The following is a 24247-nucleotide window of genomic DNA, read 5'->3' on the forward strand; positions in this document are numbered from 1 at the left end:
ACTCACCTGCACTGCACTCACCTGCACTGCACTCACCTGCACTGCACTCACCTGTACTACACTCACCTGCACTGCACTCACCTGTACTGCACTGCACTCACCTGCACTGCACTCACCTGCACTGCACACACCTGCACTGCACTGCACTCACCTGCACTCACCTGCACTGCACTCACCTGCACTACACTGCACTCACCTGCACTACACTGCACTGCACTCACCTGCACTGCACTCACCTGCACTGCACTCACCTGCACTGCACTGCACTCACCTGCACTGCACTGCACTCCCCTGCACTGCACTCACCTGCACTGCACACACCTGCACTGCACTGCACTCACCTGCACTCACCTGCACTGCACTCACCTGCACTACACTGCACTCACCTGCACTACACTGCACTGCACTCGCCTGCACTGCACTCGCCTGCACTGCACTCACCTGCACTGCACTCACCTGCACTGCACTGCACTCCCCTGCACTGCACTGCACTCACCTGCACTGCACACACCTGCACTGCACACACCTGCACTGCACTCACCTGCACTGCACTCACCTGCACTGCACTCACCTGCACTGCACACACCTGCACTGCACACACCTGCACTGCACTCACCTGCACTGCACTCACCTGCACTGCACTCACCTGCACTGCACTCACCTGCACGCACCTGCACTGCACTCACCTGCACTGCCCTGCACTGCACTGCACTCACCTGCACTGCACTGCACTGCACTCACCTGCACGGCACTCACCTGCACGGCACTCACCTGCACGGCACTCACCTGCACGGCACTCACCTGCACTGCACTCACCTGCACGGCACTCACCTGCACTGCACTCACCTGCACTGCACTCACCTGCACTGCTCTCACCTGCACTGCTCTCACCTGCACTGCACTCACCTGCACTGCACTGCACTCACCTGCACTGCACTCACCTGCACTGCACTCACCTGCACTGCACTCACCTGCACTGCACTCACCTGCACTGCACTGCACTCACCTGCACTGCACTGCACTCACCTGCACTGCACTCACCTGCACTGCACTCACCTGCACTGCACTGCACTCACCTGCACTGCACTGCACTGCACTCACCTGCACTGCACTCACCTGCACTGCACTCACCTGCACTGCACTGCACACACCTGCACTGCACACACCTGCACTCACCTGCACTGCACTCACCTGCACTGCACTGCACTGCACTCACCTGCACTCACCTGCACTCACCTGCACTGCACTCACCTGCACTCCACTGCACTCGCCTGCACTCCACTGCACTCGCCTGCACTGCACTCACCTGCACTGCACTGCACTCACCTGTACTCCCCTGCACTCACCTGCACTGCACTCACCTGCACTGCACTCACCTGCACTGCACTCACCTGCACTCACCTGCACTCACCTGCACTGCACTGCACTGCACTCACCTGCACTGCACTCACCTGCACTGCACTCACCTGCACTGACCTGCACTGCACTCACCTGCACTGCACTGCACTGCACTCGCCTGCACTGCACTCGCCTGCACTGCACTCGCCTGCACTGCACTCGCCTGCACTGCCCTGCACTGCACTCACCTGCACTGCACTCACCTGCACTGCTCTGACCTGCACTGCACTCACCTGCGCTGCACTGCACTGCACTTCACTCACCTGCACTGCACTCACCTGCACTGCACTGCTCTGACCTGCACTGCACTCACCTGCACTGCACTGCACTCACCTACACTGCACTGCACTGCACTCACCTGCAATGCACTCACCTGCACTGCACTCACCTGCACTGTACTGCACTGCACTCACCTGCACTGCACTCACCTGCACTGCACTGCACTCACCTGCACTGCACTCACCTGCACTGCACTCACCTGCACTGCACTCACCTGCACTGCACTCACCTGCACTGCACTGCACTCACCTGCACTGCACTGACCTGCACTGCACTCACCTGCACTGCACTGCACTCACCTGCACTGCACTCACCTGCACTCACCTGCACTGCACTCACCTGCACTGCACTCACCTGCACTGCACTGCACACACCTGCACTGCACTCACCTGCACTCACCTGCACTGCACTCACCTGCACTGCACTGCACTCACCTGCACTGCACTCACCTGCACTGCACTCACCTGCACTCCACTCACCTGCACTGCACTGCACTGCACTCACCTGCACTCACCTGCACTCCCCTGCACTGCACTCACCTGCACTGCACTCACCTGCACTCCCCTGCACTCACCTGCACTGCACTCACCTGCACTCCCCTGCACTCACCTGCACTGCACTCACCTGCACTGCACTGCACTCACCTGCACTGCACTGCACTCACCTGCACTGCACTGCACTCACCTGCACTGCACTCACCTGCACTCCACTGCACTCACCTGCACTCCACTGCACTCACCTGCACTCACCTGCACTGCACTGCTCTGACCTGCACTGCACTCACCTGCGCTGCACTGCACTGCACTTCACTCACCTGCACTGCACTCACCTGCACTGCACTGCTCTGACCTGCACTGCACTCACCTGCACTGCACTGCACTCACCTACACTGCACTGCACTGCACTCACCTGCAATGCACTCACCTGCACTGCACTCACCTGCACTGTACTGCACTGCACTCACCTGCAGTGCACTCACCTGCACTGCACTCACCTGCACTGCACTGCACTCACCTGCACTGCACTCACCTGCACTGCACTCACCTGCACTGCACTCACCTGCACTGCACTCACCTGCACTGCACTGCACTCACCTGCACTGCACTGACCTGCACTGCACTCACCTGCACTGCACTGCACTCACCTGCACTGCACTCACCTGCACTCACCTGCACTGCACTGCACACACCTGCACTGCACTCACCTGCACTCACCTGCACTGCACTCACCTGCACTGCACTGCACACACCTGCACTGCACTCACCTGCACTCACCTGCACTGCACTCACCTGCACTGCACTGCACTCACCTGCACTGCACTCACCTGCACTGCACTCACCTGCACTGCACTCACCTGCACTGCACTGCACTGCACTCACCTGCACTCACCTGCACTCCCCTGCACTGCACTCCCCTGCACTGCACTCACCTGCACTGCACTCACCTGCACTCCCCTGCACTCACCTGCACTGCACTCACCTGCACTCCCCTGCACTCACCTGCACTGCACTCACCTGCACTGCACTCACCTGCACTGCACTGCACTCACCTGCACTGCACTCACCTGCACTCACCTGCACTCACCTGCACTGCACTCACCTGCACTGCACTGCACTCACCTGCACTGCACTCACCTGCACTCCACTGCACTCACCTGCACTGCACTGCACTCACCTGCACTGCACTGCACTCTGCACTCACTACTCTGCACTCACTACTCTGCACTCTGCACTCACTACTCTGCACTCTGCACTCACTACTCTGCACTCTGCACTCACTACTCTGCACTCTGCACTCACTACTCTGCACTCTGCACTCACTACTCTGCACTCTGCACTCACTACTCTGCACTCTGCACTCACTACTCTGCACTCTGCACTCACTACTCTGCACTCACTACTCTGCGCACTCACTACTCTGCACACTCACTACTCTGCACACTCACTACTCTGCACACTCACTACTCTGCACACTCACTACTCTGCACACTCACTACTCTGCACACTCACTACTCTGCACACTCACTACTCTGCACACTCACTACTCTGCACTCACTACTCTGCACTCACTACTCTGCACTCACTACTCTGCACTCACTACTCTGCACTCACTACTCTGCACTCACTACTCTGCACTCACTACTCTGCACTCACTACTCTGCACTCACTACTCTGCACTCTGCACACTCACTCTGCACTGTGCACACCACTGATATCATGGAATCTTCCACCACACTTTCTAAAACTCTATAGTCCGAAGCATAATAGGCACAGAACCAAAAGAAGGGTAGACATTGCTTAAAATAATCTTATTGTATTTATGAGAAGCAAAAGCGAGACTGTGAAATGTGCTGAATATCAGTTTGTTACGAATCAACAGAGTGGAGTTAGAAAACCAAGAAATAGTAATTTAGAATCCGGGTTAGAAGGAGTAGTAATCACAAGCTGAGGATCAACGGGCGCGAAACAGCGTGGTGGGCGCGCACGAGACGCAGCGTGGGCGTGCACATCAGCTGAAGATCGCCGGAGAAGACACCGAGCCTGCCTGCTGCCATGACTGACCCGCTGCGGAGGGAAAGAGCCCGGTGAGTGGGGGTAGAGGGGGGGCGGCAGAGAGGGAGTGTGTGTGTGCGTGTGCGTGTGCGTGTGTGTGTCTGTCTGTGTGTGTCTGGTGTGTGCCTGCCTTTGTGTGTGCGCGTCCACAGACCCTGGTCGGCTCGTGCACCGCTCTGTACTCCCTTGCGAGCTTACTCGGCGACAATAGTTCTCGTTGCCGAGACCTAAAAAGCACTTAAACTAATGCCCAACCACACCTACACAACTGGTAGGGCATGTGAACCACCCAATCCAATACACCTATATACATGGCAAGCATAATACCAAAAATCCTATTTGATCAAATCCTCAACGTTCACTAAATAACATAAGATATTTTACTCATTAAAGGCATGAGTAGTAATTAAAGTATGGTATCACAGTGCATGTTTGAACTCTCATCAACTCCACTCTGTTTACTGAACAATACTTGCACATAGTTAACAAAAATCTAAACATCATTCAAATTGAATCCATCAGGAACAAATATCGTACTTTTAGCAGATGGAGGGTTTTGCGGTGGTGGAAGACTGAGTCATGTTCTGCATCAGCTGAAATGTTGGAATCCTGAGGCTTAGCCTACTCATGATCTGTTGTTATGATCATGAAGAGAGAAGGCGGGTGCTGAGAGCCAAGCTTAGACACTAGTTCATGGGTACTCGCAAACATTTGTCCAGGGGCCGCACTGATGCCATCAGGGTAGTTGTAGGGGGTCCGGGTGGGTTAAGGTTTGTGTAAACAGGTCTAAAGAAATGTTAAATAAACGGGCAAACATTTATTTGTAGGTTAGAAAATGTTTGCTTGCTTTTTACTTTTTTTCTGAATATTAATGCTCAGCAACTAAACAGCACCTCATGCTGCTGTTCACCAGGGGGGCCACATGTAAAAACCAAGAGGGTCGCTAGCGGCCCCCGGGCCATACTTTGAGTATCACTGCGTCTAGTTATTCTGTTTCAAGACATAACGTTTTAGGCCAAAAAGGATAGCGTAACTTACTCATAGAAGTGGGATTTGGAGATGGACAGAAAAGTACAGTCTCTATTGGCCTTGATGGTGAAGATGAGGGGCTCCCCTGTAAGTACAGCTAGCTGGCCCACCAGCTCTCCTGGGTGAGTGATAAACAGACAGGTCTCTTCTTCACTTTCGATTTTCTTCTGATAAACATGAAGAAGCCCTGAAATCACAAACCGGATACTGACATCCTGTGGAGAACAAGGACATAGTGTGAATCAACTGTCAGCTGCAAAAATACATAACTATTAGCTGCTAAATTGTAGAACTTGATCATGTTGTTAAGCAGTGAAAAGCAAAGCCAACAGTAGCTAGATTCTCTTAACTGACAACAGAAAAACGAATTCAATCAAGAGGGGTTTGTAGAAACAAGATTAGTAAGCAGCAAAACCCACACACCTTTATAGTCAGACACTCTCTGTCAAAATGAACAGAGCTACAGTCTACTGATGGGCTCATGTAAAGATACCAGTCTACTGATGGGCTCATGTAAAGATACCCCAAATTCACCTTTCAACTGTGCACGAACTAAGTTTTGTTATCATGCCTCAAAATTTCAATTTGTACTCCTGATATGACTTGATAGGACCCAAGTTCTAACTAGGTATTTCAGAAAATGCTGATTTATTTATCTAGGACTTTGAATATAAAGGCCGGAACTAGATTTTCAGGCTAGCCACTGAGGTTTCAATTTATTTCCATGTAAATTAAATGACTGTATATTTATATTGTGTGGATAGTCTGAAAATCTGACCTGGTGCTGCCCCTTTTGGACACAAATTGAAAAACCCTGAATAGAGCATCTTCCATTAAGCATTAATACGTATTAGTTAGTGTTGGGTGTACAAGACCTAGATATGACTTAGAGCCTTATTTAGAGTTTGACAGATGGAATAATCAATTACAGACATGGGAGATGTCTAGCCCGCCACATCAGAAGCGCAACAAAGCCTATTACACTTCGAATTCGGTGGACACGATATTCACAACACTTTAATGGAGCATCGAGAATGTGAAACTCTAAATGAGGCCCTTTCTGACTTTTTCTAAGAGGGGCAATATTCCAAGGAAATGCTCTCATCTGATACAAGAGCCTGTTACATGGAACTAAACAAGGCAGAGCACATAAATACAAATGTTAAGTGAGCAATGCAAATTGTATGGAACAAATTTAAAAGAAAGCAAACGTTTAAGACCGAGAGAAAGGTAGAGACAAAAAGTGGCTGTTAATGACAACTCAGCAATATGAACAAACATTCCTTCCATTACCCTGAAGAAGTAGTAGTTATTGTCTCCTGGAACTCTAACAGTGCTAAATGCGTGAGGGGCCCCCTTATGGCAATATGCAGCAGAACCCTAGGCATAAATTACATTGCTACATGACCAAGGGAACTACAAGAGTGAGTAAAAACTTAGTAAAGAGCACAAAGAAAAAAAACATAGATAATAATTTAAATGCTAACTGTCAACAATAAAGAAGACAGAACATGTCGTTGTAGAAGTAATACAACAGGAAGGAATATGCTACTTACCAGTATGCATCTGTTCTTGGCATGTATGGCTGCTGACATTTATATCTGTGCATAGATCGCCTCCTAGTGTTGGGTCCGGATGATTGCACATTGTTGTCCTGGAAGAGTCTTCGAAGTATCACGAGATAGGTGGCTCCTCCCTCGGACTACAGTGCGCATGGGCATCCTCTCCATCCCCAGATTGTTTTTCGCCATTGTGGCAGAGATGGAGTATAGTAAAGTAAGAGATGTCCATGCAAAGAGTGAATGCTACAGCTGCGACGGGCACCGGGGAGGTGGGTGGGCGATATAAATGTCCGCAGCCCTACATGCCAAGAACAGAGGCATACTGGTAAGTAGCATATTCCGTTCGAGGCATGTGGGCTGCTGAATTTATATCTGTGCATAGAATGTATAGCAGTGTCTCCCTTAGCGGTGGCTACCTGTGTCAGCTGCAGCAGTCTGGAAAAGAGTTTTGAGAACAGCCTGATCTACAGAAGCTTGCTGTTTGGAATGTGTGGAGAAGTGTGGCTCAATGGTTAGAGCGGCAGATCCTGATGCAGAGGTCTAGCCCGGGACCAGGGTTCAATTCCCCACCTCGGCGGGTCTTGGGCTCAAAATTCCACGGACCTGATAATTCTCGCCTCGGTGCCTATTCCAATCATGGAGTCCCACTCTGCAACTCTGGGCAATAGCATGCTTAATCTCCACAACGGCCCCCACAACGCTAAGGATGCCTGACCTCCACCTTGGGGGTGCCCAGGAGTGGACACCTCACAGGGAAAGCCAGGATGGGTTCCACAGCGGTATTCATACAAGCGCCTTGAGACCCTTGCGGGTGAGTAGTGCGCTATACAAGTATCAATTTACATTTACAATTTACAATGTACATCTACACAATAGTGTTTTATAAATGTATGTGTGGTTGACCATGTGGCTGCTCTACAAATTTTGTGTAAAGGAATATTTCCTAGGAAAGCTATGGATGCCCCTAGCTTGCGTATGGAATGCGCTCTAGGGGGAACTGTTAAGGTGCGTTTTGTCTTTAAATAACATATCTGTATGCACGTAACGATCCATCTGGCTATCCCTGATTTTGAAATAGGGTTACCTTTGTGTTGTGGTGAGAAAGCAACAAACAACTGTTTTGTTTTTCGAAATGCCTTAGTTCTGTCTATGTAATATAGCAGAGCTCTTTTGACATCTAGAGTATGCAAGGCCCTTTCAGCTACTGTCTGTGGGTTCTGGAAGAACACTGGCAGTTCTATAGTTTGATTTATATGGAAATGGGATACCACTTTTGGCATGAATTTAGGGTTTGTTCTGAGAACTACTCTATTTGCATGTACTTGAATGAATGGCTCTTGAATAGTTAGAGCTTGCAGCTCGCTAACTCTTCGAAGCGAAGTAATGGCAATAAGGAAAGCCACCTTCCAAGTAAGAAATTGTATTTCGCATGAGTGTAGTGGTTCGAAAGGTGGTCCCATAAGTCTGGTTTAAACAACGTTTAGATTCCAGACTGGTGACGGTGGGTGTCTTGGAGGAATTACGCGTTTAAGTCCTTCCATAAACGCTTTAATTGCTGGCACCCTAAATAGTGAAAGGTGTTGCCTGTTTTGCAGATATGCTGCTAACGCAGCTAAATGTATCCGGATGGATGAATAGACTAAATTGCAACGTTGTAGGTGCAAGAGATAGCAAATGATGTTTTGAGTAGAAGCATCAAGTGGGTTAATGTCATTGTTATTACAGTAAATGACGAAACGTTTCCACTTTGCTGTATAACATGCTCTGGTAGTTGGTTTTCTTGCCTCTTTGATAATATTCATGCAGTCTGGAGGCACGTTTAGGTATCCAAACTCTAGGATTTCAGGAGCCAGATCGCCAGGTTCAGCTGTTGCGGGTCTGGGTGTTGGATTTCGCCATGGTTCTGAGTTATAAGACTGGGTCTGAGTTGCAGTCTTTGATGAGGCACCACTGACAGTTCTAGGAACGTTGTGTACCATGGTTGCCTCCCCATGTGGGAGCAACTAGGATTAGCGTCAGAGAATGTTGGCGCATTTTGCGTGCCACTAGCGGTATTAATGGAGCTGGGGGAAAAGCGTACGCAAATTTGCCTGACCAGTTCATCCATATCGCATTGCCCTGCGACTGCGGATGTGGAAACCTGGCGGCAAAGTACTGGCATTTTGCGTTTTCTTTTGTTGCAAACAGGTCTATCTCTGGTTGTCCCCACACCTGGAAGTATGGTTGGAGCACTGTGGGATGAAGTTCCCACTCGTGCATCTGTTGGCTGTGTCTGCTGAGCAGATCCGCTATTTGGTTGTCCTTGTCTGGGAGGTGTTCCGCCATGAGAAAAATGTTTCTCTGAATGGCCCACTTCCATATGCTTTGGGCTAGATGTGACAGCTGTGGAGAGTGTGTTTCTCCCTGTTTTTGTATGTAGTACATTGCTGTCATGTTGTCCATCCGGATCAACACTGTCTTGTTGCATAAATGTACTTTGAACGCTTGCATTGACAGAAAAATTGCCATCATCTCCAGCAAGTTGATGTGCATTTTCTTTTGTTGTGTTGTCCATCGTCCCTGCACTGTGCACTGAAGGACATGGGCTCCCCATCCCATCATGGATGCGTCCGTTGCTAAAACTATTTGTGGTACAGGCTCTTGGAACAGTCGTCCTTTGCAAAGGTTTTGTGGATTCCACCAATGCAGAGAGTTGTGTGCATGACTGGTTACCAACACTAGGTCTTTTAATTGTCCTTGAGCCTGGTTCCACTGTTGTGCTAAGCACTCTTGTAGCGGACGCATGTGTAGTCTCGCGTGAGGGACTATGAAGATGCATGAAGCCATCATGCCTATGAGTTGCATGAACACTCGGGCAGAGAGCGAGTGTTGGGGCTTGAACTTTTGGATTAGCAACTGCATACTGTTTATTCTTGCTGTGTTCGGGTATGCTGTTGCTGCTTGAGTATCTATTGTTGCTCCCAGGTACTGCTGTACATGGGACGGCTGAAGGTGAGATTTTGGGTAGTTCAACGTGAAGCCGAGACTGTGTAGTAGGTGAATTGTTTTTGACATGTGGCTTGCACACTGTTGGGCTGACGTTGCTTGTATCAGCCAGTCGTCCAGGTACGGATAGACATGAATATGTTGTCTTCTTAAATGTGCAGCTACTGTCGCTAGGCATTTTGTGAACACCCTTGGAGCTGTTGTTACACCAAATGGAAGGACTTTGAATTGGTAATGTTGATTTAGGAGCGTGAACCTGAGATATTTCCTGTGAGCAGGATGTATCGGGATATGGAAATATGCGTCTTTGAGGTCCAAGGTTGCGAGGAAGTCTCCTTGCTGCAACAGTGGTAACACTTGTTGTAGAGTGAGCATATGAAAATGCTCTGATAAGATGTATTGATTTAGGGGCCTGAGGTCCAATATTGGTCTGAGAGACCCGTCCTTTTTGGGGATGAGGAAGTATAGTGAGTATACCCCTGTACCTTGGTGTTCTAATGGTACTAGTTCTATGGCCCCTTTTTGCAGCATGCTGATGACTTCTTGCTGCAATAAGTTGAGGTGTTCTACAGACATAGGACATTGTTTTGGTGGTATATTGGGTGGTGTGGAGGTTAGCTCTAGGCAATAGCCATCCCGGATAATTTGCCTTACCCACTTGTCTGTAGTGATGTTTTGCCAGACTGGTAGAACTGCTGTAATCGTCCCCCGACCGGTGTTATATGGTCGGGGGTAGCGCTAAGAAGTCACTGTTTTGTGTTGGTAGAGGATCTGGTGGTATTATTCCCTCGTCCTCTGCCTTTGTTGTTATTGCCGCGGTATCCACCTCTATTGTTTTTATTGTAGGTAGTTTGTGTATTTCCCTTGTAGTTTGTAGTCTGCTGTGATGAGTTACCTCTTGCAGCACCCCTGTAATTTGAGCGACGAAAGGAGCCTCTGTGTTGTTGTGATTGTAGGGCTCCCATAGACTTAGCTGTCTCAGTGTCTTTTTTCATTCTGTCCAGGATTGTATCTACCGCTGGACCAAATAAGTAGTCAGGATTGACTGGCTGGTTTAATAAAGTGGACTGGATTTCATTTTTAAAACCAGAAATGCGTAGCCACGCATGTCTCCTGATCATAACACTGGTGTTAACAGACCTGGCCGCTGTGTCTGCCACATCTAAGGCACATTTAATGGAGGTGTTAGTGATTAGCTTTCCCTCCTGTACTAGTTGTTCAGCCTGTTCTTTGTAAGGTTCAGGTAAATACTGGAGAAGTGTTTCTAAGGTGTCATAGTGTGCCCTGCCATACCTAGCTAACAGGGCTTGCGTGTTAGATATTCTCCATATGTTAGCTGCTTGTGCGGCTACCCTTTTCCCGGATGCCTCAAAGATCTTTGATTCTTTGTCAGGAGGTGGAGCTTCTCCAGTTGTTTGCGAGTTTGCACGTTTACGTGCATTGGATACTACTAAAGAATCCAAAGGCAGTTGTCCCTTAATATATGTAGGGTTTAGTGGCGCTGGCCTGTATTTCCTCTCTATTCTTGGGTTAATGACCCGTGCCCTAGTTGTATCCTTAAATATGTCTCCTGCATGTTTAAGTACCCCTTTTAACATAGGTAGTGTCTTAACGGTTCTTTCTCATGTGGCAAAAGTGTCAAAAAGGAAATCTTCCTCCACAGGGTCTGCATGCATGTCCACATTGTGATGGAGGGCTGCCCTTTCGATAAGTGAATTAAAAGCAGCTGTGTCCTCTGTAGGAGAAGGCCTAGCAGGGTGTGAAGATGTATCAGGAATGGGTTGAGTGTCACCTGGATGTACAGGGTCAACCCATGGTTGAGTTTGACTGTCTTGGTCAGTGTCTACTGGGTAATTTTATTCCCGATTATATTCCTCAACCACCTCTTCATCTGAGTGTGTGGGTGTTTATGAGTATGGGTTAGGCCTAGTTGGCTGAATAGGCTCAAATAGAATAGGTGAAGTGGAACAGTCCCTTTTCTTTTTGAGTGGTATAGTGTAAGTCTCTTTCTCAGTCTCTGGTCTGATTTTTCTTTTGTAGAGAGTGAGTTTCCCAGAATTAGGGTCAATGTAAAGTTGTGACTGTTCCTCTGATGCAGGGTCTGGATATAAGACCTCCTGTTCAGCAGTTCTGGGTGTTTTTGCCAATGTCTTTTGTTTAGTTTGTTTCAGTTCGATGCCGCTCTTTGGGTCGACCACCTTTGTTTTTGATGAAGGTGGTAGGCCAAATTTAATCGGTCCGAGGTCCCTCTGTGGTACTACGGTCTGTTTAGGTAGTGCCTTTTCCTTCGGAGCCGACGTTTTTCCCGTTTCAACGTTTTTTGTCGATTCGATTGTGGATTTTTGACCTTGTGTCGATTTTGTAACCTGTGGTTTCGGATCGACGGTCTTTGGTCTTGGCTCCATGGCTTTTTTCGGGTCGATTTTCTTCGGCTCGATTGCTTTCTGTTGCAGAGCCATTGGTTTGTCGACTTTCTGTTTGGGTCTGACAACCTTTTTCGGATCGAAAGTCCCTTTTTTGTGTTTGCAGCTGTCGACGCCGATTTCTTCTGTTTGACGGCCTTTTGTTTTGGAGTAGATACAGGGGCGGTGGTTTTCGGCTCGACGACCCTTGTGTTCGACTCCGATGGTTCGACATAGTTAGGCCCAAAGCCCGTATTGTCAATGAGTTTCTTCGGTCTCGACTCCGATGGATCGACGTAGTGTGGCCCGAAGACCGTGTAGTCGATTAGTTTCAGTTTCGTTTTTGGTTCGACAACTTTTGGTTTCGATATTACCAATTTCGGAGTACGTTGATCCGATGGCTCTTTTGTAATATTCTTAGCCGAGCTTTTTTGCGGGGCTATAGAATGTGTTTCGAGATCTTGGCTAAGGCGCTGTGGCGATGCCTCGACCTGAGCCTGTGGAATTGTGGAGGTATAGGTATGGGGCGTCGTACTCACAGTTGGCCCCGTTTCATCACCGGAGTCGTCCTCTACGGCTCCGATCCCTTGTTCGTCGTCCCCTACCTCAACGATGTCTTCTTCGTCATCGAAATAGTAGTTGGAGTCATGCTCTGAATCTTGATCCGACTGTTGTTCATATTCTTCGGCTTCGACGAGATCTTCTTCATCGTCGAAGATATTTTCCGGTTCTGGCGCTGGTTTCTGCATGATTAGCCTAGCGGCCCTTCGAGTCCGAAGTGTCTTTTTTGAACGAAATTGGGCACAAGCTAGGCAGTCTGATTCATTATATTCAGGAGATAAACACTTGTTACATACAGAATGTTTATCGATATGTGGGTATTTTGAGTTACAAAGAGGGCATCTTTTAAATGGGCTCCGTTCCATCGACGACTGGTCTCGTGGCGCCGAGAAGGCCCGCGGCCCGATTCGACGTCCCAAGTTGAATAAAGTTTGAAAAGAAGCTGTCGGCACCGATTCGAAACAATACCGACGATACCGAAGGCCTTTTGGCCTTTAGGAAGTGTAGTTTAGATTCCGAACTTCGAGTAAAGGAAAGTACATCCGAACCCAATGGCGGAAAAAACAATCTGGGGATGGAGAGGATGCCCATGCGCACTGTAGTCCGAGGAAGGAGCCACCTATCTCGTGATACTTCGAAGACTCTTCCAGGACAACAATGTGCAATCATCCGGACCCAACACTAAGCGGCGATCTATGCACAGATATAAATTCAGCAGCCCACATGCCTCGAACGAACATTTACCAAAAGAAAAGAAAGCAATAAAACCAGACTAGCATGATTAATATATCGATATAGATATCTCCAAATTAAATGCTTTGGCAAAAAACGTATTTTTACCTGGTCTCCCTGTTTAGATAAAATTGTTCCACTTCCGACCTGATGCAGAGTCACTCGGCCTGTGAGCAGTGAAGGATTCTGTGGGGAAATAACATTTGTATGAGCTTGAAGGGATTAAATGATATTTCAAAAATGGTGTGATTGATTAATTACCAATATTTGACACATAATCATCTCAGTTCCCACTGATAAGGTGGATCCCATTTCCAAACTTGATTTTAGAGCAGAAAATATAACGTTGAATGCGGAGCAGGCAATCACATACAACTCCTGTTTTTCCCTTTTTCCATGTGACATCCGTGATTAGATACATGGTCTTTGTTGGACTACATGCAGCCAGTGGGCCAAGGAGAGCACGGTTAAAGTTAAGTACAGTTAAGGCAAGTATGTGCAAATTGATCCCCTTAGGTACCAGAGTTTCTCATAATGTTATTTACGACAGGGAGTCGGGCGGAGAAAGGGATAGGCGGCTGGGCGGTGGTTTTCTCGCTCAGTCAGATAGTGTATTATGTAATGGGAATGAGGCAAATGTTTGTTATTTTGTAGTTAGCTTTGATTCTTGCTAGCTAAAAAGTGTACTTACACCAAGGCATGGAGAAACGACGACACTAAAGTGCTGCCTTGCTCTGAGAGGGACACAATGTACAAAGATCTGTTTGTGTGAAGACTTTGCAGTACAGAAAAAAAGCCTGGCCAAAATGATTTCCTGAATAGAAACACACTAGGACAACAAGCACCGACAAAGCCTATAGGTCTCGTCTATGTGAGAGCTATTGGCTTTTGCAGTTTGATTTAGCCATGGATGTCGTGGAGTAGGGGTCAGGGTGGATTATAGTGCTGTGGAGTAGAGAGGCACAGAAAAGACTAGAGTAGCATAGGTCATAGAGAGATGTGTCATATAGGTGAGCAGCGTGGAGTGGAGTGGTTTAGATTGAAGTGGACCTGACTGGAATAGATTAGAGTGAGCGGAGTGGATTGGGGGTTAGAGTGGTTTGGATTAGAGTATAGTGGATTGGATTAGAGTGGATAAGAGTGGATTAGAGAGGAGTGTAGTGGACTGTATCAGAATGGGGTGGATTAGAATGAGTGGATTAGAGTGGAGTGGATTAGAGTTTAATCGATTAGAGTGAGTGGTGGATTGGAGTGGAGTGAGTGGACTGGAGTAGAGTGGAGTGGACTGGAGTAGAGTGGATAGAGCATAACAAATGCACACACAAGGAGTTGTCCTCGTACAATTGCTGTCAAGTAAAAAGCTCCTGGAACTCTGCCCCCAAAAGCACATTAAAAAAAGAAATGATTGTGACCTTGAGTATTGTAACTTGTGTTCTTATAAAGAGTATGGGTCAAGTTTGCGCTATAAAAATTTGTAAAAGAAATAGAAACTCAATCACACAGTGCAAGCAGCATGAAGCACATTAAACAAGAGAAATCAATTTGTACTTTGTTCATGTGCCACATAAAGAACGGAAGTGACATAGGAACTGACACCGGGAACGTGCTGTCAAATTAGAAGGCAGTTAAGAAAAGTGATAATGATGCTGAGGAATGATAAGTAATGAGGAGGCTAAAAGCACCTTTTGAAGAATGTTTTTTTAGATACCATAAGTTGCCAAGGGACAGCAGTGCATGCGTGCTGCATGCAGGCTCCACCGTGAGACACTCGATCTACCCGAGGATTCCTACTCACCTGTTTAATATCCCTCAGGTGCTAGAATGGATCTGGAAACTCTCCAATAGCTCTCCCGCACCCATAGATGCTTTTGGCTATGTTTCGGCATCAACTGCAGTGTGGATGTAATGCGCCTAGAGCCATTTAGTGGCACCCGGGCACTGTAAAATCGGTTCTTCATCCATTTTTTCAAAGACCTAAGAGACAGACTAGGACAGCGTCTGATAAAACACGAACATGCAGTGCAAGAGAAACTAAATTGGAATCTTATTAATTTCAGAAGTCTATGACCATACTTTAGAACAAGGATGTGGGTGGGATTGGTGAGCAATCTGTAGGTAGATAAAGTATCCACCAGAAAGATTGTCACTGAAGTTACGTAACAATTTCTTCTGATGGTTACTTCTAACAGCAGATGCCTCCCCTTTCGAATAGATACCCTAGGAGTACCCTTCCCGGGGGAGGGGTCTTAAGAGGTGTTCAGACAAGGTAATTTGCAGCACTGAACAAGCAAAATGGCCAATTTCTTGTCACATCCAAATTCAACAGTGTTTGTCAATGTGTGAATCAAAGCTCATGTCGCTGAGCACCACATTTCTGTCAAAGGAACTTCCCTGCCCATTGTCTAGGTCGGTGCATAGGCTCTAGTGGAATGAATGGTAATTCCTTCTGGTGGTTCCTTTTTAGCAACTGCTTAACAAATGTTATTCAAACGACGATCCATCGTGACATTCTCCTTCTAGGCTGCCATGCTGCCAACATATCCAACAAAGAGTTGATTGTCTAATCAAAACTACTTTGTCTGATCGATGTAGAAGCTAATGAGGGTCCAGACAATGTAACCTCATCCAGCCAATCAATCAATACATTTGTAAAGCGCACTAATCACCCGTGAGGGTCTCAAAGCACTGAGGGGTGGGGGGGAAGTGGGGGGTGCTGCTATTGCTCAAATAGCCAGGTCTTGAGTAGCCTCCTGAAGGTTAGCAGGTCCTGGTCTGTCGTAGAAGCAGGGGGAGGGTGTTCCAGGTCTTGGCAGCGAGGTGGGAGAAGGATCTGCCGCCGGTAATCGTTCTTCGGATGTGAGGGACGGTGGCGAGGTCGGCTGAGCAGAGCTGGCAGTTCGGGGTGTAGAAGGTGAGTCATCTGTTGAGGTAAGCCGGACTGGTGTTGTGGAGTGCCTTGTGTGTGTGGGTGAGGAGTTTGAAGGTTATCCTCTTGCTGACGGGGAGCCAGTGTAGGCCTCTCAGAAGGTGTGGCTGTGGCGGGGTACGTTGAGGATCAGGCGTGCAGAGGCGTTCTGTATACGTTGTAGTCGTTTCAGGAGTTTGGCCAGGGTTCCCGGGTAGAGGGCGTTTCCGTAGTCCAGCCTGCTACTGAAGAGGGCCTGGGAAACTGTTCTTCTTGTTTCGGTGGGGATCCGTCTGCAGGTCTTGCGGAGCATGCAGAGGGTGCTGAAGCAGGAGGATCAGACGGTGTTCTCTTGCTTGGTCATGGAAAGTGTTGAGTCGAGGATGACTCCCAGGTTGCATGCGTGGTCGGTGGGTGTCGGGGCTGCTCGCAGTGCGATCGGTCACCAGGAGTCGTCCAGGCTGAGGGGTTGGAGCCGAGGATGAGGACCTCCATCTTGTCTGAGTTCAGCTTCAGTCGGATGTTCTTCATCCATTCGGCGACGGCCTTCATTGCTTCGTGGAGGTTGGATTTGGCGGTGAGGGGGTCCTTGGTGAGGGAGAGGATCAGTTGGGTGTCGTCAGCGTAGGAGATGATGTTGAGGTCGTGCAGTCGGGCGACGTGGGTGAGCGGGGCCATGTAGATGTTGAACAGTGTCCGGCTGAGGGACGGTCCTTGGGGTACGCCGCAGATGATCTTGGAGGCTTTGGATCGGAATGGAGGGAGGCAGACGCTCTGGGTTCTGCCGGAGAGGAAGGAGGTGGTCTATTCCAGAGCCTTGTCTCAGATCCCTGCGTTGTGGAGGGGTGTGCATAGGGTGCGGTGACAGACTGTATCGAAGGCGGCTGAGAGGTCCAAGAGGCTGAGGGCCGCGGTTGCACAATTGTCTAGCAGGGTCTTGATGCCATCGGTGGTGGCGATGAGGGCAGTTTTGGTGCTGTGATTGCTGCGGAATACTGACTGGGACGGGTCCAGGATGTTGTTCTCTTCGAGGTAGAGGGTCAGTTGTCTGTTGACTATCTTCTCGATGACTTTAGTCGGGAACGGGAGCAGGGAGATGGGCCGGAAGTTCTTGAGGTCTCTCGGGTCCGCCTTGGGTTTCTTAACCAGGGCGTTGATCTTGGCGTGCTTCCAGCTCTCCGGGAAGGTCGAGGTCTTGAGGGAGATGTTGATGACTTTGCAAAGATGTGGTGCGGGCATAGGGCTGAAGGTGAGCCTGAGTGGATTGTGCTCATGGTTTTGATGGTGTCGTAATTGTTCACGTTGGCCCAGGCGAGTAGGGGGTCGTAGTCGATGGTGGGTGTAGGGTCTGAGGTGTCAGTGACTGTCAGGGCGGTCTGGTTGTTAAAGCTGTCGTGGATGTCGGCGATCTTGCGGTGGAATAAGTTGGCGAGGGAGTCGCATAGGTCTTGCGACGGTGGGATGTCGTTGGAGAGGGGATTGGAGAGTTCCTTCACGATGTTGAAGAGCTCCTTGCTGTTGTGTGCGTTGTTGTCGAGGCGGTCTCTGAAGGAGGTCCTCTTGGTGGATCTGATGAGGTGATAGTGTCTGCGGATGGCGTTCTTGTAGTCTGCATGGCTGTCTGGTGTCTGTTCGTGGTGCCATTTCTTCTCAAGTTTCCGGCAGGTTTGTTTGGAGGCCTGAGGTGAACCAGCTGGCTCTCTTGTTGGTGCATCTGTTGGAGGGTTTCTTGGGCGGGGCGAGAGTATTGGCGCAGTCATCGATCCAGCACCTGAGGTTGCGGAGTCGGTGTCTGTGGGGTCGGCAGCTGGGCTTTGGGCGAGGCTTATGTTCAGCTAGTCTGCGGTAACTTTGCTCCAGCTGCGGCGGGGGATCTGTTGGGTGAGGTGGAGCATGGTGGGTTTCCGGAAGGTGAAGTGGATGCAGTGATGGTCGGTCCAGTGGTGTTAGGTGGTGTGGCTGAAGGTGATGTGGGTGCTTGCGAGGAAGATGGGGTCAAGCGTGTGACCGGCGGAGTGCGTGGGCGTTGTGACGAGCTGTCTGAATCCTAGTTTGGCGAGGTTTGCAATCAGGGTGGTGGAGTTGTTGTTCTCGAGATGAAAGTTCAGGTCTCCGAGGAGGATGTAGTGTCTGTCGAGACCAGGGCGTGTGGGCTGACTAAGTCGGCGATGGAGTCGCTGAACTGGAGCTATGGTCCGGGGGGTCTGTAGATGAGTGTTCCTCTGAGGGTGGTGTAGGGGTCGGTGTGGCTCTGGAAGTGCAGGTGTTCGGCAGAGCTGAGGGTGTCGTCTGTGCTGGCCGTGATCCTGAGGGTGTTCTTGTGGACGATGGCGATTCCCCCTCCTACTCCTTTGGTGCGGTCCCTGTAGGGGATCTGTAGCCTTCCGGGATGGCTATGGCGATGTCCGGGGCCGAGGAGGCGGTCATCCAGGTCTCAGTCAGGAAGGCGACGTCCGGGGAGGAGATGTCGAGCAGGTCCCAGAGTTCAACGGCGTGTTTGCATGCGGAGCATCTGAGGTGGTTGAGTTCTTTTCCAGGGGGTGGTTGGGCGGCTTGAAGGCTGGTGAAGTTGCAGTTCCAGCAAGTGAAGGGTCCTTGGGTGAGCTTCGGGGCGGCCAGGAAGCAGGTGTGTGCTTGTCCGGTGTGCGAGGAGGGTGCTGGCATTGTAGTGGCGTCGGTCGTCGTGGCAGGCGCGGGGACTAGGGGTTCCTGGCGCTGGGAGCTGTCCAGGCACGGACGGGTGCAGACGGGCTTGCCTTCAACACGCCAGCGGCACGCATCCGCGCACCTGCCGCCTTATATGGGGAGGTGGGAGGGAGGAGCTTCATATTGTGCCATGTATAACACTGCCATCTCTGGCGCGTAAGGACAACCCATGGCGGTGCATTTTACTTGGACAAAAAAGTCATTTTCAAATTTGAAGTAATTGCTGCGTAATGTTATATCTGCCAATGCTAAAATGAATGAGGTGGGTACCCTGTGTGGTCTGTCACGTTATGGCAGTGTTATACATGGCACAATATGAAGAGAGATTCATATACAACAATGACCCATTCTCAGGCAACATAAACCAATGGCTTAGGTACATTGATGACGTCTGGCTCCTGTGGCAGGGGAGTCAGACCGAGCTTGATCACTTCCATGAGTGGCTAAACTCCAGGCACAATGACATCAAATTTTCTATGGCATCTAGCAAATGTAAAATGACCTTTCTTGACGTCACAGTTGGCTCCAGCGCTGAAACGCTGACAACCACCATATACAAAAAAGAAACGGATAGAAATACCATTCTCCATTATAGAAGTTCCCACCCACAGTGCTTGAAAGAGAATCTTCCTTACGGACAACTGTTGAGGATAAGACGAAACTGCACAGATGTGGCAGATTTTGAGTCTCATGCAACAATATTTTGCACGGAAATGGTGAAAAGAGGTTATCCTAGAAAACTATTGAAACACTCCAAGAAACGGGCCAGATTCACCCCAAGAGAAAATCTGCTTCAGATAAAAGAAAAGGGTGAGTTAGACAAATTGGTTTGTGTAACAAGCTTTGGTTCACACACTAATCAATTTAAACGCATCATTTTGAAAAATTGGCACTTGTTGGAAACCCTTGAATATCCTCTAGAAAAACCCATTTTCGCTATGCATAAAAACACAAGCATAGGTCAGCAACTTGTAAGAGCGGACAGTTATATCCCTAAGCAGAAAAGTGACCTGATAGCGCAGTGGAATTTAAAACCTATTTGCGGGCACCACAAATGTGGCAATTGTGTGTCCTGTTCAACGACACTAGAAGGAAATGTTTTTGACCATGACGGGGTCAAATGGAAACATGATATGTTTACGAACTGCAAGACTAAGAATGTGGTCTATGCTGTGGTATGTCCATGCAACAGAGTATATATCGGCAAAACTTGCCAATCAATTAATGTAAGAATCACGCAACACCGTTCAAGAATAAAGAAAAAGGTTCTATCTGCACCGATGGTTTATTCACCTCCTATTAAATAAAATAAGTAGGGAGTACAGAAATAGAACAGATGTCACTCCACGAAAGGAAACATCAGGGATGAGTAACAATGTAGGTATAAAACATCCCTAGTTTTCGCCTCGCCTGATGAGCAGCACCATGATTCACACGTTTTGCTGTCCCATCAGCTGGATGTTCAAATTGCCGAATTGGATAACTGTAATCCAAAGACTAAGACAGAAAGGGAAGCTGCATAGACTAATTATCCACCAAAGATCCAGTTTAAACCAGTGGTGCAAGAATATCATCCTATTGTAATCTGGCTAACATCAGCTTTAGGGCAATGACGTGGGGGTCGATTTTTCTCTGCCAAGAGTTAGGATTTTGCTAAACAGGAGAGATGTGCATCAGAATTTGACGATCCTACTCAGGTCTCATAAAAGTACCTGGGTTTGGGAAGCAAGCCTTCATTAAATTATGCTGCATTCAAACTCATTCCCCTCAGTATGCCTCAAAAGGCCCACATGACATCCTTAAGAGAGGTAAAATCACACAGTTGCTCAAATTACATGAGGTCTAAATGATTTTACTTCAGCAAGAATAGTGAGTATTGGGTTGCCAAAAAGATGAAATCTAGGTAAACTGAAGTAACTTGGAAATATCTTGAAGCTGCAACAGAGGTTTTAAAAGTTTTTAGGTTCCAGTTCCTCTGTACTCATCTATATTAAGTGTCCTGTACAAGGAGATGGAGATGGCAGCATCAGGCACATAAGGAGACTATAATCTATCAAGATTAAAAGTAGAACAAGGAGCCCAAGTGCACACTTCTACAACTTGTAGCAGTTTGCAAATTAAATATAATACAGGTGTAGGCATCAACATTTCAATAGGACCTCCACTGGTTAAGGGTGGAGCTCAAATGGGAAAAGACTGTTCTTGGCTGTCTGCAGTATTATAACCCAATACTCTATGCTACACCGCAATCAAATCGAAAGCACGTCAAACCTTGCCGTACTCTCCTGGATGGTGGCAGTTTAAATCGCAATTTGCCAGGTGTTACCTACTTTTTAATGTCATGGCATTTTGTTTTTACAAGAAATATTGGATTGGCACTAGAGATAGTCCCTTCTTTATAGATGTTCATTAAGAACTGACGGTAGATCAAAATGAGGCTTAGAGATATATGTTTCTAACAATCTAATATGTACAGTTAAACATTGTATTTTAATTCTGAATGTCTCCAACTATTTGAATTGCAGCCACAAGCTCTGTTTGGTGCATGCACCACATTGATTTTGATTAGTATGGATTTTAAAACATTGAGCAAAGTCAAAAAGCAGAACAATAAATCATTAACATAAATTCTGAACAATCATTTGCGGACAAGCTATGCTGGTCTGACTTTAATTTTAAACTAACATTTAATCTGTTTGAAGCCGAGAGCATCATTTGAAGGGATTCATTCTGAGAGTAATTCTAGCTATTTGAAAAGCTATCCCACACTGGGATAAACAGGGTTTGATGTATTGACCTTTCTGGCTCTATTAACATATGAGCCTTGACTGACAGATTGGTCCCAGAAATTCCACCAGGTTTTATTTCTTTTCCACCCATGAGGAAATCCGATTTAAGATAGTAATTTTATTTTTGCCCCCACTTTTCATCAGTTGCTTGCCTCTGAACTTAATAATTGGAGTGAAGACAGATCATATAGCCTTTCAGCTAACAATGGGTGGATGTTATTTCAAGAATCAGATGTCGGACATCCAGAGAATTTTGATATATTAGAACATACCAAAAGACTGACATGAAGTGATGTGATTAATGGGACCCTCATAACCTGGATTTGTGATGACCAAAATTCCTGGATAATAATAGTTCCCTACATTAACAGATGTATAGCATTAAGAGACCTTTACCAAACATATTCAAGAGATTTTATGAAGTTCTGGCAAATATGGGAAAAGGTATCTAGGGGTAAGTTTCACATGGAAGGTTGGTGCAACAGACAACTGAAAAGACTGATGTCCAACATGAATTGGAAGATGAGAATACTTGGAAAATTACCTAGTTTAGATTACCTACTGCTTAAAATCAGCAACAAATACAAGACTTACAAAAATACACTGGATAAATAGAAACAATACATAGAAAATTGTGGGTGCAAATTAGTGAGATATGTAAACATGAAAATTCAAGGCAATTTTACACATTTTATGATAGCAGTTGGGGTCCTTAAAAGGTAATTCGGTGAAAGCCAATGCTTGGATGGAGTATATAAAAAAGTATATGGATAAAGATGAATCTGACTTGACTTTTAACCCCATGTTTGAAGGAGCAACTTTTAAACCTAGTAATTTCCTTGGGGTTTTAAAACGATAAAGATCGGATGGGGCACCATGTCCAAATGGACTTGCAAACAATTCCCTTATGTGATACAGAATACTGGACTGAGTGGTAATTGAAAACAAACAACGGCTGTTTAGACATTCAAGATATCTCGTCTTCATGGAAAGTTCAATACTATTACCAACATTAACAACTTAAATCAAATAAACTAGTTATTTTCCTTTGGTAAAGCTCCTTCTGGTGTATACTCTAAACACAGATTCTTCTACAGCCTCCCCAGGTATCAGATTGGATCGAGAAATGTTCACACAGCAGTGGTTCCGTTCAATGCAGTGGTAGGTGGCACTGTTCGGCTCCGCGTTGACTATGTTCTGTCCCAAAGTTATGGACGGAGCCATAAGTAAGCACCAACCCTGCATGCGGATATTAGTTTCTTTCTTTAATCTGTTCGCACCTAAAAACCAATCACAGAACCAATGGGAAGATCTCTAATTTGTCACCTTTTCAGATGGAAAAAGAGACCTTTCCACAGAACAGGTAAGCGGGGGGGAGGGGGCAATGAGGATTGTGTGGATAGACAAAATGTCCACCAGAAGGAAAATGCTACTTACCAGTATGCATCTGTTCTTGGCATGTAGAGCTGCAGAGTTGCACACTATGCATAGATTGCCACCTAGTGTTGGTCCCGGATGTTTGCAGTTTGTTTTGTTGTAGAAAAGTCTTTGGAAGTCACGGGATAGGGGACTCCTCCTTTGGATGATACTGCGCATGGTCATCGGCTCCATCCCCAGATTGTTTTTCGCCATTAGGGAAGTGATGGAGCTGTATAAGAGATAGTGATGTCCATGTGGTATGTATCTAATTAAGATAATACTGGAACAGATAAAGGTAGCCCGGGAGGCGGGTGGGCGTGTGCAACTCTGCAGCTCTACATGCCAAGAACAGATGCATACTGGTAAGTAGCATTTTCCGTTCGATGCATATGAGCTGAAGATTGCACACTATGCATAGATTACATAGCAGTTCCCACACCTAGCGGCGACCACCAGTATCTGTTGCAGTTGTTTGAAACAGAGTTTTTAGTACAGCCTGGCCCACAGCGGCTTGTTGTTTAGTTTGCACATCTACACAGTAATGCTTTGTGAATGTGTGCAGTGTAGACCATGTAGCAGCTTTGCATATGTCATCTAGGGGAATGTTCCCTACGAATGCCATTGAAGCCCCTATCTTCCTGGTAGAATGGGCTTTTGGCGGGATTGTTAATGTGCGTTTGGCTTTTTGATAACATATTTGTATACATTTAACAATCCACCTAGCGATCACTGTCTTTGAAATGGGATTGCCTTTATATGGCAGTGAGAAAGACACAAAAAGTTGTTTTGTTTTACGAAAAGGTTGTGTCCTTTCAATGTAGTACAGTAATGCTCTCTTGACATCTAGAGTGTGTAGAGCTCTTTCTGCGACTGTTTGAGGCTGCGAGAAAAATACGGCCAGCTCAACAGATTGATTTAGATGAAAAGG

General features: G+C 47.5%; 1 protein-coding gene across 4 annotated transcripts in view; it reads right to left on the reverse strand.

Annotated features, from left to right (window-relative positions):
• The window catches only part of PNPLA7 (patatin like domain 7, lysophospholipase), a 1524034-nt gene that overhangs the window by 1072942 nt on the left and 426845 nt on the right, over positions 1 to 24247 (reverse strand). For all 4 annotated transcript variants that reach the window (XM_078642105.1, XM_078642108.1, XM_078642106.1 and 1 more), the window contains 2 exons: positions 13609 to 13686; positions 5268 to 5473 (listed from right to left, as the gene is read on the reverse strand). In XM_078642105.1, coding sequence (XP_078498231.1) covers positions 5268 to 5473; positions 13609 to 13686 — 284 coding nt within the window. The remainder of the gene's footprint in view (positions 1 to 5267; positions 5474 to 13608; positions 13687 to 24247) is intronic.

The sequence above is a fragment of the Lissotriton helveticus genome, chromosome 5_1 (assembly GCF_964261635.1).
Source record: "Lissotriton helveticus chromosome 5_1, aLisHel1.1, whole genome shotgun sequence".
Taxonomy (NCBI): Eukaryota; Metazoa; Chordata; class Amphibia; order Caudata; family Salamandridae; genus Lissotriton; species Lissotriton helveticus.